This window comes from Rhinatrema bivittatum, chromosome 14, assembly GCF_901001135.1.
Source record: "Rhinatrema bivittatum chromosome 14, aRhiBiv1.1, whole genome shotgun sequence".
In the NCBI taxonomy this organism is placed as follows: domain Eukaryota; kingdom Metazoa; phylum Chordata; class Amphibia; order Gymnophiona; family Rhinatrematidae; genus Rhinatrema; species Rhinatrema bivittatum.
This window is the reverse complement of record NC_042628.1, coordinates 1,342,976-1,365,684: the sequence shown is the minus strand read 5'-3', so window position 1 is coordinate 1,365,684 and position 22,709 is coordinate 1,342,976. Positions and strand designations below refer to the sequence as shown.

The following is a 22,709-nucleotide window of genomic DNA, read 5'->3' as shown; positions in this document are numbered from 1 at the left end:
CTCTCTGCTTCAACGGCAGGGGAGAAGAAAAAATGATACTTCACGCATATCCAGCATAGCTCTCTGCTTCAACGACAGGGGAGAAGAAAAACTGATACTTCACGCATATCCAGCATAGCTCTCTGCTTCAACGGCAGGGGAGAAGAAAAACTGATACTTCACGCATATCCAGCATAGCTCCCTGCTTCAACAGCAGGGGAGAAGAAAAACTGATACTTCACGCATAGCTCTCTGCTTCAACGGCATGGGAGAAGACTGATACTTCACGCATATCCAGCATAACTCTCTGCTTCAATGGCAGGAGAGAAGAAAAACTGATGCTTCACGCATATCCAGCATAGCTCCCTGCTTCAACGGCAGGGGAGAAGAAAAAACAACCAATAAGGGCTGTATAACATAGTCTGGGTAAAACAAATAAGCATGGGTGTAGCTTGCTTATTGCGGCGGTTACTACCCCTACTACCCCTAACTAATCAAGCTTGATATTTCACTTGGATGCAGCTCCATCACTGCTTTCTACATTAATGGTGGGGGTGGAAGGGAAATAGAACCAAGAGCTAGGAGAAACAGATAAGTATGAGAGAAAAAATGTGTGAAGCTTGCTGGGCAGACTGGATGGGCGTTTGATCTTCTTCTGCCGTCATTTCTATGTTTCTATGTTTCTGGCAATGATTTCCAGAGCATAACTATATGTTCAGTAAAAAATGTTTTCTCTTATTAGTTTTAAATGTATTACCTAGTAACTTCATTGTGTGTCCCCTGGTCTTTGTACTTTTAGAAAGAATAAACTGATTAAAGTTACTTGTTCCACTTCACTGATTATTTTAAACACCTCTATCATATCCCCCCTCAGCCGTCTCTTCTCCAAGCTGAAGAGTCCTAACCTCTTTAGCCTTTCCTCATAGGGGAATTTTCCATCCCCTTTATCATTTTGGTTGCCCTTCTCTGTACCTTTTCTAATTCTGCTATATCTTTCTTGAGATGTGGTGACCAGAACTGCACACAATACTCAAGATGAGGCTGCACCATGGAGCGATACAGAGGCATTATGACATTCTCTGTTTTATTCTCCGTTCCTTTCCTAATAATCCCCAGCATTCTGTTTGCTTTCTTGGCTGCTGCTGCACACAATGCTCATTGTATGGTTTCTCTATGGATCGATATAGGAACATTGTGATATTATCAGTTTTATTTTCCGTTCCTTTCCTAATGATCCCCAGCATTCTGTTTGCTTTCTTCGCTGCTGCTGCACACAATGCTCCTTGTATGGTTTCTCTATGGATCGATACAGGAACATTGTGATATTCTCTGTTTTATTCTCTGTTCCTTCCCTAATAATCCCCAGCATTCTGTTTGCTTTCTTGGCTGCTGCTGCACACAATGCTCCTTGTATGGTTTCTCTATGGATCGATACAGGAACATTGTGATATTCTCTGTTTTATTCTCCGTTCCTTCCCTAATAATCCCCAGCATTCTGTTTGCTTTCTTGGCTGCTGCTGCACACAATGCTCATTGTATGGTTTCTCTATGGATCGATACAGGAACTTTGTGATATTCTCTGTTTTATTCTCTGTTCCTTTCCTAATAATCCCCAGCATTCTGTTTGCTTTCTTGGCTGCTGCTGCACACAATGCTCATTGTATGGTTTCTCTATGGATCGATACAGGAACATTGTGATATTCTCTGTTTTATTCTCCGTTCCTTCCCTAATAATCCCCAGCATTCTGTTTGCTTTCTTGGCTGCTGCTGCACACAATGCTCATTGTATGGTTTCTCTATGGATCGATACAGGAACATTGTGATATTCTCTGTTTTATTCTCTGTTCCTTTCCTAATAATCCCCAGCATTCTGTTTGCTTTCTTGGCTGCTGCTGCACACAATGCTCATTGTATGGTTTCTCTATGGATCGATACAGGAACTTTGTGATATTCTCTGTTTTATTCTCTATTCCTTCCCTAATAATCCCCAGCATTCTGCTTGCTTTCTTGGCTGCTGCTGCACACAATGCTCATTGTATGGTTTCTCTATGGATCGATACAGGAACATTGTGATATTCTCTGTTTTATTCTCCGTTCCTTTCCTAATAATCCCCAGCATTCTGTTTGCTTTCTTGGCTGCTGCTGCACACAATGCTCATTGTATGGTTTCTCTATGGATCGATACACGAACATTGTGATATTCTCTGTTTTATTCTCCGTTCCTTCCCTAATAATCCCCAGCATTCTAGTTATCTTTTTGACCCCTGCTGTGTATGAGCCAGGCCCAGATTTTGTTATAAGCACCTGCCTCTGGCACCAAATTTTGATGGACAGCAAAGTGTTGCCTCTTCTTCCCCGCTGCTTACCTAAAGTGATGCATCTACATGCAGTGCTGGCAAATGTAGCAGCAACTTGAAAAAATAAATTCAGCCCAGAGCCTGCAGCTGCCCCTGGCACAAGTTTCCACAGTAACAGAAACCCGCATGGGCACAGAAGGTGGGGGGGTGGGGCACCTCAGGAACTTGGGCGTGTGATGTGCGGCTGCAATTATTTGAAAAATTGAAAGCCATAACGATATCAGTGGTTCCTCCTTCCTCTAGCTCACACATCTGCCTTTCTGCTGGATCGTGGCTGCCAGGAAATTGAGTTGTAGATTATGCACAGTCGAAGGAGTCTGGATGGGGGGAGGAAGGTGAGGGCAATGCAGTGCGGGGCTTGCTGGTCTCCCTGATTAGCATTGGCACAATGCCCAGTCGCAAGCTGTGACAGGCAGACAGGGCGCCTGCATTTCCCCCGTCCTCCTGCAGGAAAATCCCTTTCTTCTCTTCCTGCTCCCCAGCACCAGATTCCAGCAATGGGAGGGATAACTCCCAGCCTCTCAATGCCAGAAGAGAAATACATTCTGGGACCATCCTCTCAGCAATTTCTGTTTTACAGGATATAACTTTTCTTTTATTGCATCATCAAGTGACGTGCCCTGGTATATAAAAAATTCTTAAAAAAAAAAAAAAAAAAAGTACAACTAAATATTACAATCTTTCTTTACAATAAGAAATTCAGACTATCCCAAAGGCATCACATGGCAATAAAATGGTCTCCATCAACAACTCAGCATTTTTCTTTTGGTGAAACCATGATGTTGCCTGGTGTCCTCTAATTTATTTGTTTCAAAGTACTAAACCGTCTTTTCCTTAGTAGCATTTCCATGGCTTTTTCCTCTACCAAAGTAGAATGGATGTGTCTGTATTTGTCTGCCCCCTCCTTCTGTGACTACAGCGGCTCAAAACCAGAGCCATAGCTTCCCTATGGCCAATATGGCCATAGGTGCCAGGGCTGGAAGGGCGCTGTGATGATAGAGGGAGAAAAACAAGCAGAAGGAAGGGGCTGCATTAGGGAGCAGAGAAGCCTTGTCCTTCCCATCTCTGTATTCTCCAGCCCAGGCCTGGACTTAGGCCTACGTAAATACCCTGGCCAAACAGGAGTGCGACTGTGCTAAGGAGAAGCCTGCTGGAGTTCTCCATTTGAAAGGGGCACTCTGGAGGAGAGTAGTACTAGAGGGTCTTCTCTAGGGAGGGGGCAGTGGAAAAGGAAAGGTTGCATATGCCTGTTCTAGGGTTGCCAATCATTATCCCCTCCCCCTGCCTTGTGCTCTTCCTCCTCTACACACGATAACTGTCCCCCTGAACATACAATCCATACACATCCTCCAGATTTATCCCCCCCCCCCTGAAACACAGGTAGTGAAACCATGTGACAAGGTGGTGGCTAAAGCCAGAGAAATGCTGGGATGCAGAGGGCGAGGCGTAGGCAGAGTCAAGAAAGCGATGCCACTCTCCAAGTCATTGGTGAGACCTCTTCTACAAGACTGTGTCCAGCACATATTCCAAATCACCACCAGGTCCCAGGACTCAAACAGCAACCAATTTAGGGAGAAAACCCAGCAACCGTCCTGCAGCAGAAGCTCCGCCCTAGCAGCATCCCTCATCCACTTGCTCACACATTTTCTGCAGAAATCAAGGTCAGGATTGCATTCTTGTCTCTTTAGGACTGTCGGTCACATTGGATACCTTCAATGCGCTGCAGTGGGATCAGGGATACTGTGCACTCCTGGAGGGACCTGTAGGTGCCACCTGCAGAACTGATTAGCTCCTTATGTTTTAATTACATAATTTATGCAGATGATATTAAAATTTATTGATCTCTGGGTCATAGTTGTTCCAAGACTATATGTAAATGAAATCAGTGTCTTTAGAATGTGGATTACAGGCCAGCATATAGCAAACTAAACAAAACCATAATAAGACAGACCTTCTAAGGGTCCAATAACCACATGCCTCTTATAAATGCCATAAAATAAGTAAAAGTATTAGATGTCTTGGATTCTAATCTGATGGTGAGTATAATTGTTAAAGCCTGCATGTTTCATTTGCATCTGTATTTAAATAACTAGATTCAGGCAGTTGTCTTCATTATTTATTTAATATATATTTCTATACCGGACTTCACAAATGGAATTCACATCAGGCCGGTTTACATGGAACTTAGGGGAATAACAAGTGTAACCAAACAAGAAGGCTGAAACAAGCAAAGTTACATAAAACAAGGGCATTGAACTTGGGGGCTAAAGTAGCCAGGAAGAAAGGTAGAGCGGAATTAGCAACAAATAAATAATATAAAACGGGTTATGAGATTAGTAATTATCTCATTCCTTGGGCTGAGTCTGAAGTGTCATTTTGACTGATTACACGAATTCTCTCCTGACCGGGCTGCAGCTTATTATCAATAGAACTATAAAGCTCTGGAATTTATTGCCAGAGGATGTGGTTAGTGCAGTTGGGTTCAAAAAAAGGTTTGGATAAGTTCTTGGATGAGAAGTCCATTAACGGCTATTAATCAAGTTGACTTAGGGAATTGCCACTGCTATTAATTGCATCAGTAGCATGGGATCTTCTTAGTGTTTGGGTACTTGCCAGGTTCTTGTGGCCTGTTTTTGGCCTCTGTTGGAAACAAGATGCTGGGCTTGATGGACCCTTGGTCTGACCCAGCCTGGCAATTCTTATATTCTTATGTACAGGATGCTGGGCTCGATGGACCTTGGTCTGACCCAGCATGGCATGTTCTTATGTACAGGATGCTGGGCTTGATGAACCCTTGGTCTGACCCAGCCTGGCACTTCTTATGTTCTTATGTACAGGATGCTGGGCTTGATGGACCCTTGGTCTGACCCAGCCTGGCACTTCTTATGTTCTTATGTACAGGATGCTGGGCTTGATGGACCCTTGGTCTGACCCAGCATGGCACTTCTTATGTTCTTATGTAAAGGATGCTGGGCTTGATGGACCCTTGGTCTGACCCAGCATGGTATGTTCTTATTATGTACAGGATGCTGGGCTCGATGGACCTTGGTCTGACCCAGCCTGGCACTTCTTATGTTCTTATGTACAGGATGCTGGGCTCGATGGACCTTGGTCTGACCCAGCCTGGCACTTCTTATGTTCTTATGTACAGGATGCTGGGCTCGATGGACCTTGGTCTGACCCAGCCTGGCACTTCTTATGTACAGGATGCTGGGCTCGATGGACCTTGGTCTGACCCAGCCTGGCACTTCTTATGTACAGGATGCTGGGCTCGATGGACCTTGGTCTGACCCAGCCTCGCATTTCTTATGTACAGGATGCTGGGCTCGATGGACCTTGGTCTGATCCAGCCTCGCATTTCTTATGTACGGGATGCAGGGCTCGATGGACCTTGGTCTGACCCAGCCTGGCACTTCTTGTTCTCATTTTCTCCTAGATCACGGATCTGGAGCCCTTGTAGAATGTGCTAATTGCTTCCTTTTCTGCACTGCGGCCGGAGTGGAAGATGGAGATTGCTCCTGGCCTCAAGCAAGAACCTCTTCAGTGTAGGTCGCCAGATTAGAAGAGGCCATCGGGCTGAGTGTGAGGCTCCAGGGCCTGCCTTGCAGTCGCCCGTACTTGCTGCATTACCCAGGGCGGGGGCTGCTGCCCGTGGCACGCGGATGCCCGATTACCAGGGCGCCAATTCGAGAGAGTGGAACCGCGTTCCCATGGTGACAGAGTCCGCCCCACCCGGCGACCGGAAGTGGCTGTGCGGGCGCGCGGCGTCCTCTTCCTGTACGGATTTTCTGAGGAGAAAATGGCGGCTTGGTTAAGTCGCTGGTTTGTGCGTGAAGTGCTGCAAATAACGGGCTAAGGCAGTATTTCCACGTAGCCTTACACCCGCCGCGGGCGCTCTAGCTCCCTGCAGTGCACTTTACATACATGAGGTGAGCGGCCGCGGGTGCGAGAGGAGTCCCGGCAGGGCTCCATGGGGGAGGAGAGACTCCCGGCCGCCTCCGTGTCTCGGGGCGGGAGAGAGGGGATCGCTTTGTCTGGGGTCTGTGTGGGCAGACGGGGGGAGTCTCTGGGGAGGGATTCTGGAGGAAGAGGGGATGTCTGTGTCTTGGTAGCAAGAAGGAGGGAGGGGTGGGGTAGAGAGGAAGGAAAAAGGACAGGGGGGTGGTCTCTGTCTGGAGTTACTGGGGGCTCCATGCAGGTGGGAGGGAGGCCTTTGTATCTGGGGGCAGAGGAGGTTCTCTGGGTGAAGATCTGTGTGTGAGTGGGTAGGAGGGAGAAGGTCTTGGGAGACAGCGGTGTCTGAGTCAGAGGACTGGTGGGAGATAAGGGGACCTTTGTGCATAGGGGGCTTTCTGTTTCTGGCAGCAGAGGTGGGTGGGGCTAACGGGGTAATTTGTCTGGAGGGGGTAGAGAAGGTTCTGTGTTGGGGGAAGAGGGGCAGAAGGGGGTCTCTGGGCAGGCAGGAGGAGGGGCAAAGGGAGGTCTGTGTCTGGGGATAGGTGGGACAATGGGTAGGGTTGGGTTCTCTGGGGCAGGTGAGAGAGGAGGTAGAATTGGGATCTCTGTGTCTAGGGGGAAGAGGGGGTGGTCTGTATGTCTGGGTTATGCAGGCAGGAGGGTGTCTGGGGAGGGGGCAGGGCAGATCCCTGTTTCTTGGGGTAGATGGGAGGGGAAAGAGGGGTTCTGTGTCTGGGGTTGAGCAGAAGGGTCCCTCATGTTTGGGGTAGCAAAAGGGAGTGAATGGGGGGGGGGGGGGGCAGGGATATCTGGTGGCAGATAGATGGGGTAGAGGAATGTGTTGGGGGGAGGGGGAGATCTGATTTCAGTTTTTTAGTTTGCTTCATTCAACCACTCTTCTAAAGTAAGTCAAAACTGTTTAGAGCAAATTTTCTAACTATAATAAAGAGGAAAGTTGTCCTGCGATTGCCTGTATGTAAATTGACCATCACCTAGGCCCTGTACTCTCCAGCTCTGCCCCACTCACCAGCTTCATCCCTCTCTCTATATTGTCCAAGGAGGCACTTAGAGAAGATAAGGCCATCGCGGAAAGATTAAATGATTTCTTTGCTTCGGTGTTTACTGAAGAGGATGTTGGGGAGATACCCGTAATGGAGAAGGTTTTCATGGGTAATGATTCAGATGGACTGAATCAAATCACGGTGAACCTAGAAGATGTGGTAGGCCTGATTGACAAACTGAAGAGTAGTAAATCACCTGGACCGGATGGTATACACCCCAGAGTTCTGAAGGAACTAAAAAATGAAATTTCAGACCTATTAGTAAAAATTTGAAACTTATCATTAAAATCATTCATTGTACCTGAAGACTGGAGGATAGCAAATGTAACCCCAATATTTAAAAAGGGCTCCAGGGGCGATCCCGGAAACTACAGACCGGTTAGCCTGACTTCAGTGCCAGGAAAAATAGTGGAAAGTGTTCTAAACATCAAAATCACAGAACATATAGAAAGACATGGTTTAATGGAACAAAGTCAGCATGGCTTTACCCAGGGCAAGTCTTGCCTCACAAATCTGCTTCACTTTTTTGAAGGAGTTAATAAACATGTGGATAAAGGTGAACCGGTAGATATAGTATACTTGGATTTTCAGAAGGCGTTTGACAAAGTTCCTCATGAGAGGCTTCTAGGAAAAGTAAAAAGTCATGGGATAGGTGGCGATGTCCTTTCGTGGATTGCAAACTGGCTAAAAGACAGGAAACAGAGAGTAGGATTAAATGGGCAATTCTCTCAGTGGAAGGGAGTGGACAGTGGAGTGCCTCAGGGATCTGTATTGGGACCCTTACTGTTCAATATATTTATAAATGATCTGGAAAGAAATACGACGAGTGAGATAATCAAATTTGCAGATGACACAAAATTGTTCAGAGTAGTTAAATCACAAGCAGATTGTGATAAATTGCAGGAAGACCTTGTGAGACTGGAAAATTGGGCATCCAAATGGCAGATGAAATTTAATGTGGATAAGTGCAAGGTGATGCATATAGGGAAAAATAACCCATGCTATAATTACACGATGTTGGGTTCCATATTAGGTGCTACCACCCAAGAAAGAGATCTAGGTGTCATAGTGGATAACACATTGAAATCGTCGGTTCAGTGTGCTGCGGCAGTCAAAAAAGCAAACAGAATGTTGGGAAATATTAGAAAAGGAATGATGAATAAAACGGAAAATGTCATAATGCCTCTGTATCGCTCCATGGTGAGACCGCACCTTGAATACTGTGTACAATTCTGGTCGCCGCATCTCAAAAAAGATATAATTGCGATGGAGAAGGTACAGAGAAGGGCTACCAAAATGATAAGGGGAATGGAACAACTCCCCTATGAGGAAAGACTAAAGAGGTTAGGACTTTTTAGCTTGGAGAAGAGACGACTGAGGGGGGATATGATAGAGGTGTTTAAAATCATGAGAGGTCTAGAACGGGTAGATGTGAATCGGTTATTTACTCTTTCAGATAGTAGAAAGACTAGGGGGCATTCCATGAAGTTAGCATGGGGCACATTTAAAACTAATCGGAGAAAGTTCTTTTTTACTCAACGCACAATTAAACTCTGGAATTTGTTGCCAGAGAATGTGGTTCGTGCAGTTAGTATAGCTGTGTTTAAAAAAGGATTGGATAAGTTTTTGGAGGAGAAGTCCATTACCTGCTATTAAGTTCACTTAGAGAATAGCCACTGCCATTAGCAATGGTTACATGGAATAGACTTAGTTTTTGGGTACTTGCCAGGTTCTTATGGCCTGGATTGGCCACTGTTGGAAACAGGATGCTGGGCTTGATGGACCCTTGGTCTGACCCAGTATGGCAGTTTCTTATGTTCTTATGTTCTTACTCTCTACTACTGCATCTGGGAATTGAGCTGCACCCCTCTCTAATTGTTCCAACTCTCCCCCTCTCTCGGAATTGTCCAGTCTCCTCTCTACTATCGCACAGTACATTCTAGTTTACTGTGCTCGCTGTACGACCACACATCTCAGTTACACACTTCTACACTTCAAAGTGTTTCCCTGGACGGGCTTTTACTACTAGTAATGCATAAATTTACAGATAATACAGTTTAACACCAAAGCGATATGTTAAAACAAATTATAAAATTAAAACATAAGTTTTGCTTTAATATCTAAAATATTTGACTATTATTCTGTAACCTCCTCAAGCCTCAAATAATTAGGAGCAAACCTATAGCATGGTTCAGAGGTTCTTAAACCTGTTCTGGGGGACAGCCAGCCAGTTGGGGTTTTCAGGATATTAACAGTGAACATGCATTAGAAAATTTGCATACTGTGGAGGCACTGTATGCAAATTTCTCATGCATATTCATTATGGATATTCTGAAATCCCGACTGGCTGGTGGTCCTCAAGGACAGGTTTGAGAATTGCTGGTATAGTTCATAGGTTGATCAAATTGCCAGATAACTTTAGATAATTGGATTCATGTGCTTGGATGAGAAGAGCATTCCATTGTGAAGGACCTTGATAACCACATGATAAGCAATGTGTCCCCTCTAATCTCGTCTGAGTTAGGGAAAGCAGTGTCAGGAGATCTTGACTTGAGGATCTGTGTTCTTCCTGGATTGTATGGAATCAGGTTTCTGTGGGTAGAAGGGAGGAAGGAGCTGGGGAGGTCTCTGTGTCTGGGGGCAAAGGGTGTGCTCTCTGGGGTCAGGAAGGGGGCAGAGGGGATTGTTTCTGGGGGCAGGATGGAAGAAAAGGGCAGAAATGGGGTCTGGGGGCAGCAGGGAAAAAAGGGATGTGGGGGCAGGAGGGAGGAAAGGGGTGGAGAGGATCTTTCTGGAGGCAGGAGAGAAGAAAGGGACGTGGCAGGAGAGAGGAAAGAGGCGGGCTTGGTCTCCGGGGTGAGGCGGGTGGGGGTCTTAAGAAAAGAAAATAAGTTGCCACACTAGGTCAGACCAAGGGTCCATCAAGCCCAGCATCCTGTTTCCAACAGAGGCCAATCCAGGCCATAAGAACCTGGCAAGTACCCAAACACTAAGAAGATCCCATGCTACTGATGCAATTAATAGCAGTGGCTATTCCCTAAGTAAACTTAATTAATAGCAGGTAATGGACTTCTCCTCCAAGAACTTATCCAAACCTTTTTTTAACCCAGCTACACTAACTGCACTAACCACATCCTCTGGCAACAAATTCCAGAGATTAATTGTGAGTTGAGTGAAAAAGAATTTTCCCCAATTTTTTAAATGTGCCACATGCTAACTTCATGGAGTGCCCCCTAGTGCTTGTATTATCCGAAAGAGTAAATAACTTTCACATTTACCCGTTCAAGTTCTTTCATGATTTTATAGACCTCTATCATATCCCCCCTCAGCCGTCTCTTCTCCAAGCTGAACAGCCCTAACCTCTTCAGCCTTTCCTCATAGGGGAGCTGTTCGATCCCCTTTATCATTTTGGTCGCTCTTCTCTGTACCTTCTCCAGTGCAACTATATCTTTTTTGAGATGCGGCGACCAGAATTGCACACAGTACTCAAAGTGCAGTTTCACCAAGGAGCGTTACAGAGTCATTATGACATTCTTTGTTTTATTCACCATTCCCTTCCTAATTCCTAAAGGGGGGAGTCTCTGTTGATGGGCAGGAGGGGGTGAGGGGTCTCAGGCAGAGCAAATAACTGGGGGCACGAGGGGCAGAGAGGGATCTTGGGGTAGGAGGGAGGAGACGGGTCTGGGGGTTGGAGGGAGGGGGCAGAGGGGGTTCTCTGTATCTGGGAGGCAGAAGGGAGGGGGGGGTATCTAGTTGCAAGAGGGTGAGATCCCAGTGGGCAGATAAAAGCAGAGCATATGGGGGTGTTCTCTGCCTGTGGGATTAGGAGTGTAGGCAGCATCCCAGGTGACAGGGATGAACCTTGTGGGGATTTCATTGTCTGTGGAAGGAGGGATTCTGAAGAGGGCATTAGGGAATAATCCCCGGCATCACTGGGGCTGGTAGATATTACTGGGTGTGTTTGGGATTTAGTGGGAGCAGAGAAAGGTTCCCAGTTGTCATTCTTCATGGGGAGTGGAATCCTTGGGGACAATGGATTATAGATCTTGGGTGTTATAGTCCAGGGGAAGGGGCATAGAGGGCTCTGTGGAGATCTCTATGGTTGAGAGTTGAGGGGGATACTGGTTGTCACGCCATGAGGAACCGGGTCAGAAGGGTTCTTGGAAGGTCTGGGGAGGTGAAGGGTGAATTCTGAGAGTCATTCCCCATGGGGAGGGAGATCCTGAGGTGTTTTGTGGAGGAGGAGCTTTTGTGGTCTTGGAGATTTTTCTGGGGGGAGAGGGTCACTATTTATCTTTGGAGAAGGTATCCAGGGGTTCTCTGGGATGGCAGAGGGGATCACTGAGTACATAGTGGGTGAGATTTCTGTGTCTGGGGGAGAGGGGACCCCAGGGGTCTCTGTATCCTGGTGGTGTCTTGCCTCTGTTGGATGATGGAGGAAAGTGTGTTTTTTTTTTTTTTTTGGGGGGGGGGGGAATATTCTAGGGTCTCTTCATCTAGTGGGTGGAGTGGTGATCTTTGAATTGTAGGCCCTGTTTTAAAAGGAGAATTGAGAATGGGGTGTTTATTTGGGAATGAATAGAGGACTCCAGGAAAGGAGGATTGTGGTGGTAAAGATTGATGAAGGGATCCTAGGTTTCTCTTTCACAGATGCACAGTTCTCTGGGAGCTCCTAGATCTTTGTGTCTGGGAAGGGAAGGAGGAACCCAAGGATAGGAGAGACTGTTCCCAGGGCTCTGTCTCCCCAGTCTCATCCTATTGTAGTGATGGGTCTGGAGCCTGCTCACCGGCCCTGCTTTTCTTGTTGATTTATTGGTTGGTGTGCCTTGTGTCGCCATATTTGTTACGTTTCTCACTGCTGGATGGATCCCTTCCCTAAGTCTTGCTATCTCCTTTCTTTTGTGCTCTTTATGTGTATAAAAGACTTTTTTTGGCCTGACAATTTTCTTCTGTCCCTTTGAGCTTATTTATTTATTTATTTGGATTTTATATTTCGCTTTTCGCACTTTTTTCAGCACCTCAAAGCACATTACATTCAGGTGCTGTAGGTATTTCCCTATCCCCAGAGGGCTTACAATCTAAGGGGGTCATTTTCTATAGATATCGCGTGCGATAGCTAGATAGGGGCGGAGTCGGGGGCGGATGTGGCGGTAACTTTGCTGGCGACGATAAGGTAAGACCCGTTATTGCCACCAGTAGCGCGCCCAATAGCACCACCTTTCATGGTGGCGCTATTGGGTGTGAAAGCTGGCAGCGATAATACCTTGGTGGTGCAACCACTGCCGGCTTTCGCAGGCCCGCCCCCTGCTACCGCGGAATTCAGAAAGCTGTGCGCTTTTAGAAAATCCAGGCCTAAGTTTGTACCTGAGGCAACAGAGGGTAAAGTGACTTGCCCAAGGTCACAAGGAGCAGCAGTGGGACTTGAACCCTGGTCAGACCTGGCCCCCACTTGTGTTGGTAATTGAGCAGAAACATTCCTTCCTTTCCTGAGCCAGGGACACAGTGCAGCTTCCTTAGGAGCCTGGTGTGTGCGCCCCTTGAGTGTCACTGGTAGGCTTCGCTGTTTTGTGGGTGTGTCGTCTCCCACCCCCCACACACACCCCTTGGTCTGTGACTGCTGTCTCTGTAGCATCCTTAGCTGGGCTCAGAAATTGAATGGTGCCATGCTTTCCTTTGCATTTGTTTATTGGCAAAGATGATGTGCTTTTCCTATAAAGTTGAAGTAATGCAGCCAGAGCTGACGGACAAAATGATGGCTGCTTGATGATGTTTGTGGCAAATCTGATGCCTTGAGCTGGCCCCTGAGCCTAGGGCTTGTTTTCTTGCTGGATCTGTCACTGGTTCTAATGTTCTGCTCTTAACTATATTCCAGAGACTTGGAAGCCAAAGCTACCAAAGAAGTTGAAAGGAAGCAAACAAGGTAAGCGATGTTTAAAATTCAGTGTGATTTTCCTGCAAGCTGTGGTTATTTCATCCTTGCTATGTTTGGGGTTTTCTATTCTTTCACTTCTTGAAACTTATTTTTTTCTTGTTGATTCTGTAGTATTAATAAAGATAATACATTTGCAATACTTCAGAATAAAATTGTAAAAACTGGACCTATATTGAGTTTGTTTTCTGTAGGTAAATGATGTTTCTCATTAACTTATTCTAATTTCACATTTTAGTTGATTAATGAAAATTGTTTGGGGAAAGGTTGATTGCTAAAACTTTAACTATTAAACATATACATAGATGGCAGTTTTGAAATGGTTAAATCAAATAATTCAGAGTTTTCCCAGTGAGCAAATCAGAAACAAAACATACAAAAACTCTGGTTCACAATTTTCAAAATTTCACAAAATACAAGTGTGCCCAACCAAACTGCACATAATCTGCAAGAAAGGGAAAAACCTTAGTTCCCTGTACGTACCAGGATCAGTCCAAACTGCTGGGTTATGCCTCCCTTCCAGCAGTTGGAATCAGAGAAAAGCTGAAAAGCAGATAACCTGGTGTGCCATCTGCAATCCTTCAGTATATCTCTGATTCCAGCAGATGAAAGAGAGCATAACCTGCGGTCCTGATCCTTGTCAAATTACTCCATACCTTGGTTAACAAGTTTGATTTTTGGGATATTCCTTTGGCTAGATCAATCCTGATTTAAAAAAAAAAAAAAGAAGAAATATATTTTATTAAATCCTGTCAGCAAATTGTGAGCGTCCTGAAGGGCAGGCAAGGTAGGGCAGTGCCCTAATGCCATTCTTTCCCGGAGATTATGTCACTGCCCGGTGAGCTGGGGGGGGAGTATTAATCGGTGGGTCGGTTACTCTTCCCCCTCCAGCCCACAGATGATACCTTTCCTCTGGAGGGTGCTGTTTTCATACAGGGAAGTTTTTTGCCCCTGTTTGCAGGCTGTGTTAAAAAAAAAAAAAAAATAGCAAAGATAAATCAATCAGCTTTTACTTTTACCAGCTGTTCTTCAGCCCTAGCCTGCCGTGTCTCCTGGGCCTCCGGAAGGGGTGGAATCCTTCACCCAGCTGCCTTCTCTTTTTTTCGTGTGCTCTGAATGCTCCGCCTGTCCCGTTAAGGAGGAACTGGATCAGTTAATCCCACATGTTCTTCAGGAGCTGGAGATCCCGGCTCCGCAGGCAGTGTCTGATTCATCTCTGGGGGATTCGGTATTATCGAGACTTCGCGATCCACCTCAAACTTTTCCTTTTCATCCAAAGCTTTTCCAAATTCTGTCCCGGGAATGGGATGCACCTGAAGCCACCTTGTGAGTCATCAGGGCCATGGAAAAGCTTTATCCGCTCCCAGGTGAGACCTTGGATCTTCTTAAGGTTCCGAAGGTGGACTCTGCTGTCACGGTCATAGGTAAGCATACCACGTTTCCCGTCACGGGAGGAGCGGCTCTTAAGGATCTTCAAGATTGAAAACTGGAAATTCTGCTCAAACGGATTTTTGAGGTGTCCGCACTGGGAGTGTGGGCCACCGTGTGTAGCAGCCTTATGCAGAGGGCTACCCTCCTCTGGATTCAGCAGTTGCTCACATCCCAGGAGCTCCCTCCAGAGGAGACGGAGCAGGCGAACAGCATGGAATCGGCGGTTGCCTATACGGCGGATGCGTTATAAGATCTTCTCCGCACCTCTGCATATACCATGTCTTTGGCGGTTTCCGCGAGGCGGCTGCTGTGGCTCCGTAATTGGTCGGCTGATGCCTTGTCTAAGTCTCAGCTAGGTTCCTTCCTTTTCAAGGGGAAACTGTTGTTTGGAGAAGATCTTGAACAACTTAAGGCCTTGGGTGACAACAAGGTTTACAAACTACCTGAGGACAAGCCCAGACCGTCTCGGCCCTTCGGCACCTCCTGAGGTTGTTTCCGAGGTTAACGCTGCTTCCGTTCTGGCAGGGGTGCTTCCTTTCATGGCAGGTGGCCTCTGCGCAATGTTTCCTCTCAAGGTTTCACCGCTAACAAAGCTCCCCAATGAAGGTGCGCCGGCCCATTCCTTCGTGCCGAGGATAGGGGGATGGCTCTCCCTGTTTTGCGAGGAATGGGTCAAGATCACTTTGGACCAATGGGTACTAGATATTATAAATCGCGGTAACGCTTTGGATTTTACTCGGCCTTTTCGGGATCTGTTTCTTGTGTCTCCCGGCGGGGCGCCAGCAAAGTGTCAGGTGATTCTTCAAACCCTGTCTCGGGTGAAGGACCTGGGAGCGATTGTTCCGGTTCCGCCAGACGAATGTCGGACCGGTCGGTACTCCATTTACTTCGTAGTCCCCAAAAAGGAGGGCTTGTTCCACCCTATCTTGGATTTAAAGAAGGTCAACAAAGCGTTATGAGTCCCTTGGTTTCTAATGGAGACGTTGAGATCCGTCATTGCGGCCGTGCACAAAGGCAAATTTTTGGCCTCTTTGGATCTGACAGAAGCTTACCTTCACATAGGAATTTAAGCACACCATCAGAGGTTCCTGAGGTTCATGGTTCTGGGGGAGCACTACCAGTTTTGCGCTCTTCCATTTGGACTGGCGACGGCTCCCCGAGTCTTCACCAAGGTGGTGGTGGTAGTCGCAGCCTGCCTTCGGTGCGAGGGGATACTGGTGCATCCATGAAAACCTTCGCTGATAGGGGTATCTCCCCAACATCCTCTTCAGTAAACACTGAAGCAAAAAAATCATTTAATCTTTCCGTGATGGCCTTATCTTCTCTAATTGCCCCTTTAACTCTTCGATCATCTAACGGTCCAACTGACTCCCTCACAGGCTTTCTGCTTCGGATATATTTTAAAAAGTTTTTACTGTGAGTTTTTGCCTCTAAGTTCAACTTCTTTTAAAATTCTCTCTTAGCCTGTCTTATCAATGTTTTACATGTAACTTGCCAATGCTTATACATTATCCTATTTTCTTCTGTTGGATCCTTCTTCCAATTTTTGAATGAAGATCTTTTGGCTGAAATAGCTTTTTTCACCTCCCCTTTTAACCATGCCGGTAATCGTTTTGCCTTCTTTCCATCTTTCTTAATGTGTGGAATACATCTGGACTGTGCTTCTAAGATGGTATTTTTTAGCAATGACCATGCTTCTTGCACACTTTTTACCTTTGTAGCTGCTCCTTTCAGTTTTTTTCTAACTTTTTCTCATTTTCTCAAACTTTCCCTTTTGAAAGTTTAGCACGAGAGCCGTGGATTGGCTTACTGTCCCCCTTCCAGTCATTAATTCAAATTTGATCATATTATGATCACTATTGCCAAGCGGCCCCACCACCGTTACCTCTCTCACCTAATCCTGTGCTCCACTGAGAATTAGATCTAAAATTGCTCCCTCTCTTGTCGGTTCCTGAACCAATTGCTCCATAAAGCTATCATTTATTCCATCCAGGAACGTTATCTCTCTAGCGTGACCCGATGATACATTTACCCAATCAATATTGGGGTAATTGAAATCTCCCATTATTACCGCACTACCAATTTGGTTAGCTTCCCTAATTTCTCTTAGCATTTCACTGTCCATCTCACCATCTTGACCAGGTGGACGGTAGTGTACTCCTATCACTATAGTCTTCCCCGACACACAAGGGATTTCTACCCATAAAGATTCAATTGTGCATTTAGTCTCATGCAGGATGTTTATTCTGTTGGACTCTATGCCATCCCGGACATAAAGCGCCACATCACCTCCCGGGTGCTGCTCTCTGTCATTGCGATATAATTTGTACCCCGGTATAGCACTGTCCCATTGGTTATCCTCCTTCCACCATGTCTCTGAGATGCCAATTAAGTCTATGTCATCATTCACTGCTATGCATTCTAATTCTTCCATCTTACTTCTTAGACTTCTGGCATTAGCATGCCAACATTTCAAGGTTTTTTTTTGTTTGTATTTTTATTCTGCTTTTTAATTGATAGGGATAAGTTAGAATTTTTTAGCTCAGGTGAGTTTTTAGTTACAGGCACTTGGACTACTTTTCTTATTATTGGAACCTCACTGTTGGGATGCCCTAATTCTAATGCGTCATTAGTATCCTTTGAAGATACCTCTCTCCAAACCATGCGCTGCTGAGCCAAGATAGTGCAGAGTGATATATTTTGGGGTGCAGAAATCTAAAGAAGCTCTATGTGATTGGGGGTGAAAGACTGACGTGCACAGACCAGGAAAGAGACCTCTGAGTGATAGTATTTGATGATCTGAAAGTGACAATGCAATATGACAAGGTGTTGGCTGAGGCCAGAAGGTGCTGGGCTTCATAGAGACATAACCAGCAGGAAAAAGGAGGTGATAATACCCCTGTATAGGTCCCTGGTGAGGCCTCACCTGGAATACTGTGTTCAGTTCTGGAGACTGTATCTCAAAAGGAATAGAGACAAGATGGAAACGTACAGAGAGGGGCAACCTAAATGGTGTGGGGTCTGCACCGAGAGACTTACAAGATAAGACTGAAGTACCTAAATACGTATACCCTGGAGAAGAGGAAGGAAAGGGATATACAGACTTTAAAATACCTGAAGGGTATTAATGATACATGGGAGTTGAGTCTCTTCCACTGAAAAGAAAGCTGTTGAACTAAGGAACATAATATGAAGCTTCAAGGGGGTAGACTCTGGAATAACATCAGGACATTTTGCTTCATTGAAAGGATGGTGGATGCTTGGAATGCCCTCCCAGAAGAGGTAATGAAGACAATGGTGTCAGATTTCAAAAGGGCGTGGCATAAACACAGAAGTTCCTTAATAGCTATTTATTTATTTATTTTTATTTTAAAACATTTCTTATTCACCCTTCCTATGTTCAGGGCAGGGTACAACATAACATCCATAGTTTAACATAACAAAATATACATTAAAACATATCAATAGCTAAAATATGCAAAATTAAAAATTACATAAAAGAACAGAATAAAACCAAAATATAAAGCACAAGGTATGTTTAACCTTCGTAGACTTGCTTAAAAAGATAGGACTTTAGGGCTCTTTTAAAAAAACTTGGGCTCTTTCAAGTTTTGGATCGCCTTTGGAAGTGAGTTCCAGAGTAGGGTCTGCGATTGACAAAACACTTTCCCTGGTTTCATCCAGATGAACTGACTTCAGAGAAGGAATATCCAAAAGGTTTTGATTGGAGATCGCAGTGCTCTAGAGGGGACTTGTATTTTCATTATAGCATTAATACATGGTGAATGTAAATTGGTAAGAGAGTGCACAATGGTAGCCAATTTATACTGAATACAAAAAGTGTTTGGAAGCCAATGGAGTGATTGTAATACGGGGGTGATATGTTCACGAATTGGTGTGTTAGTAAACGAGCAGCTGAATTTGTAATGATCTGAAACGGATGAATACCATAGATCGGAGGACCCGAGTGTAATGAGTTGCAATAATGCCTGGAAAAAGAACTGCTTGTAAGTACAAAAGTCAACAACATCAAGGAAAGGTTTGAGATGTCGTAATAGTCTAAGTTTCTAGTGTGAGGTTTGTATTAGTGCTTTAATATGGTCATTCATAGTTAATGATCAGTCAGTTATGACACCCAGATTCTGGACTGAGTCAGTGAGTGCAATGCATTCGTTTTTAAAATGGATCTTCTTTGGAATATTAGAGGCTGTGAATCTTGAAAGTTACATAATTTCAGTTATACTAATATTTGGTGTTAATTTGTTTTGATTTAAACAGTTTTGAGTAATGGAAAGACAACTTATTAAGAACTGTTCAGTTTGTGCCCAAGTTCTAATTGTAAAGAAAAACTGGATGTCGTCAGCATAGATTTTGTAGTATACCCCAAGGTCAGCTAATATATGACAGAGAGGGGTCATCTAGATCTTAAATAATGCTGGTGATAAAGAGGAACCCTGGGGTACACCAGAATCTACAGAATGCCAAGATGAGGTAAAGGAATCGACCTTAACTTGTTCAGACCTGTTAGAAGGATATGAAGTAAATCATGAAGTGGTCAGAACAACCCAATGCCTCTAAACGAGTCCAAAGTATTTTATGATCAGTTGTATCAAAGGCAGCTGACACATCAAGTAAGACAAGGATATAAGACGTTCCACGCTCAAAGCCTCGTCTGATAGTATCAAAGCTAGACAGTAGAAGTAGTTCATTACTATGATGTCTATGGAAACCAAATTGATAGTGATCTAAAACATTATTAGAATCTCAAATATATTCAATCGATCAAGAATTGCAGTTTCAAGAATCTTTGTCAGATAAGATAAAGAGAAGATTGGACGATAATGGGACAATACGGTAGGATCACCATTGGATATTTGAGAGTGGGATGAACTATAGCCCTTTTAAAGGAATCTGGAATAGAACATTCTTTAAAAGAAGCATTAATCATGTTTATTGATTTTAATAACATTGTGGCACAGGGATTTAGTGGACATGATGATTAATTCATATTGCTGATAATTTTGATTATATCTGACTTATCACAAGGAATTCATCCCAGATCATGTTGTCTGGGATGAATTCATTATTAATATGGGTGGCAGGGGCAAGAATTGAGTTTGACATTTATTTTTTCAATAAAAAACATTGTAAAAGTTTCAGCAATGTTCATTCCTTGAGAAGGAGAAGGCATGACCGGAGGATTAGAGAGAGGTTTAATGATCTGATTAATGGAATGATACAACTCTCCAGGTTTATTAAATAACATAGCTAGTTTAGAATAAATGTAAGCCTTCTTGATTTTTTTAATATTTTGGTATATGTTAGGATGAAAATGAACAAAAGGGGTAACCTGTACTAACTGGGGTAACCTACATGGAGTGGCAGCTACTACCCTTAACAGAAGGCATAGGGGGTAACCTGCACAAGGCGGCAGTTACTACTGGTGTATCGTGCATGGAGCTGCAGCTACTATCCTTAGCAGAAAGCATCGGGGGTGAACCTATATTGAGTGGAAGCTACTACTTATAACAAAAGGCACATGGTAGGGGGAGGGGGGGTAACCTGCATGGAGTGGCAGTTACTACCCAAAATAAAAAGGTTGCTGGGCAGACCAGATAGACTAGATGGCAGAAAAAGACTTTCATTTACTATATTGCTAAGTTACTAAATGGATTTCATAAGCCTGATTGTGTTCTTCGGTGGCCCACAGAAGGGAAAGGCTGCTATGAAATCTTCCATTGCTCATTGGATCAAAGAAGTGATGACTTCTGTAATATATCTGCAATGGTATATCTATGAGGGAGGCCCTGAGAGCTCAATTCATCAGGGTTCAAGCGTCATACTGAGCAGAAAAGTGGACAGTGTTTGCAGGTAGCTATTTGAGTGTCCTTCTCATTCTTTCTCTAGGCACCAGGTGAGAGGGGAATGCTGCTATTTGAGCACAAATCTTAAGAACAGCTTCGGCCTCTTCCAGTCCCATCTGATGGGACTTGGGAACTTCCCACGTGTTGGGACTGGTATGGTTGGATGATGAAGAGGGTGAAACTTAATCTTACCTGTTAATTTCCTTTTCTTGAATCCTTCCAAACCAGTCCCGATTCCCGCTTGTATATGCCATGGATGTTGGAAGCTGATAATCTTAGTGTTTACCCTTGGGGGTTATTTGTTCAATCTTCCAGGGTTTTGGAATTGCCTCCTGTTCATTCTTTCTCTATAGATTCTCCTGGTTTTTCCAGTTGGAGTCTGGGGGATGGGAAGAACAGAGGGGTATGTTTGGCCTGACCACTTGGCAGATGTGGCTGATCAAGGTTTTCTTTCTGAAAAGTTTTGTTGCTTTGACAACGAGTATACTGAATAGACAATCTGCTGCACCAGCTCTTATGCTAGCAATGATGTCAACAAACAGAGCTGGTTTTCCATATCTTCTGCTGCTAAGAGGTGATAACCCACATGTCTGGACTGGTCTGGCAGGATTCAAGGAGAGGAAATTAACAGGTAAAATTAAATTTCATCATTCCTCCTTTTTCATCTGTAATGATGACAATGGTTGTTAAAAACTTCATGGAAAGTAGATTTGAATTGTGGATTTGGTGTTGAGGCTTAATTTGGAAGTAATCATTCTAAGTAAAAGCCCACAGATTCTGACTTTATATTGTCAAAGGAGACTGAAATGAATTTTTTTTTTATTGGCACTGTATAGACCTCTTTTGTACTGTCTTTCTGGGAGGGAAATGAGCTCTTGGTGAAGCATTTAAGGAAACCTCTGTATATATTGTAACTTGTAAAAATGTGTTAAGGATCGGATCATTGATCATGGTTTAAGATACTCCCCCAAATTCAGGAATTTTTCTGGAGATGGGGTTATTGGATCCATTTCTAGATGGCTATAAGCTCATTTGTTGACACTGGGGAAGACACTCAGTAAATTATCAAATGAGGTACTTGATCAATTTTTCCTGATTTCAGTTACAGGATTGTCAGCCAATAGGAACATTCTTGGATTTGGTGCAGGATTTTAGGTTGTAGTCCATAACTGGACTGCAATATTATAACCTATATTCTGTAGTGAAAAGACTTTCAAAGTATTGCTTTTCAGGACAAGTTTGTGCAAATTTTTGGAAGAATTAATTGGAATGTATGTGCTGCAGGAATTTAGTGCAAGAGGAGGAAAATCAGTTGATGGAAGAAAGGAAAAAGAGAAAAGACAAGAAAAAGAAGGAAGCTGCTCAGAGAAAGGTAATGCATGTTAGCGTCAGTAAGTTAGTGAGCATTTGCATGTTAATGATGTACAGTGAACTCTTCATGCTAGAAAAATAGTGTAGGATAAGTCCTTTTTGTCTCTTTCTTTCTTAGTGGTAGCCCAGTGAAATCTCAATTCAGTTTAAATTCAGTTCTTAAGTGCTTATTTTTAATTTTAAAAAATTATAGATAATATTGGGTCCTAGGAATTCTTAGACTGAAAATTGAAGGCATCGTCCATCTAGAAATACCAAGAAGATGCATACCTGGATTCATAAGAACATAACATGCCATACTGGGTCAGACCAAGGGTCCATCAAGCCCAGCATCCTGTTTCCAACAGTGGTCAATCCAGGCCATAAGAACCTGGCAAGTACCCAAAAACTAAGTCTGTCCCATGTTACTGTTGCTAGTAATAGCAGTGGCTATTTTCTAAGTCAGCTTGATTAATAGCAGGTAATGGACTTCTCCTTCAAGAACTTATCCATAGGAAAGTTCTGCTTAGATTTAGAGGCTAGGTAGGTGGTAACTACTTGTCATGCACTCAGGAGGAGGTGCTAAGGTCTGATGTACCTAAAAGTTGTCTCTGCCAATAGCGCCACATTCAAGAATTATTTTCAAAACTTGGGCTGAAGTTTGTTTTGTTTTGTGTGTTTTTATTGGGAGGAGTGGTAGCATTAAGGTTTATTTACACACTGGCCCTTGATGACTGGTTCTGGGAGCCAGTAGGGATAGAACATGGGAGCATCTTCTCAT

The 22,709-nt window shown here is 44.3% G+C and overlaps 1 protein-coding gene across 5 annotated transcripts in view; it reads left to right on the top strand.

Moving 5' to 3' along the window:
- The first annotated feature begins 6,073 nt into the window (after positions 1-6,073).
- TNRC6A (trinucleotide repeat containing adaptor 6A) overlaps positions 6,074-22,709 on the top strand; it is a 163,525-nt gene continuing 146,889 nt past the window's right edge. For 2 of the 5 annotated variants that reach the window (XM_029577635.1, XM_029577634.1), the window contains exons 1-3: positions 6,077-6,265; positions 13,227-13,274; positions 21,863-21,950. In XM_029577635.1, coding sequence (XP_029433495.1) covers positions 6,261-6,265; positions 13,227-13,274; positions 21,863-21,950 — 141 coding nt within the window. In that variant the 5' untranslated portion in view covers positions 6,077-6,260. Of the gene's footprint in view, positions 6,266-13,226; positions 13,275-21,862; positions 21,951-22,709 lie in introns of all 5 variants that reach the window. The other 3 variants (XM_029577639.1, XM_029577636.1, XM_029577637.1) reach the window with 2 other exon arrangements.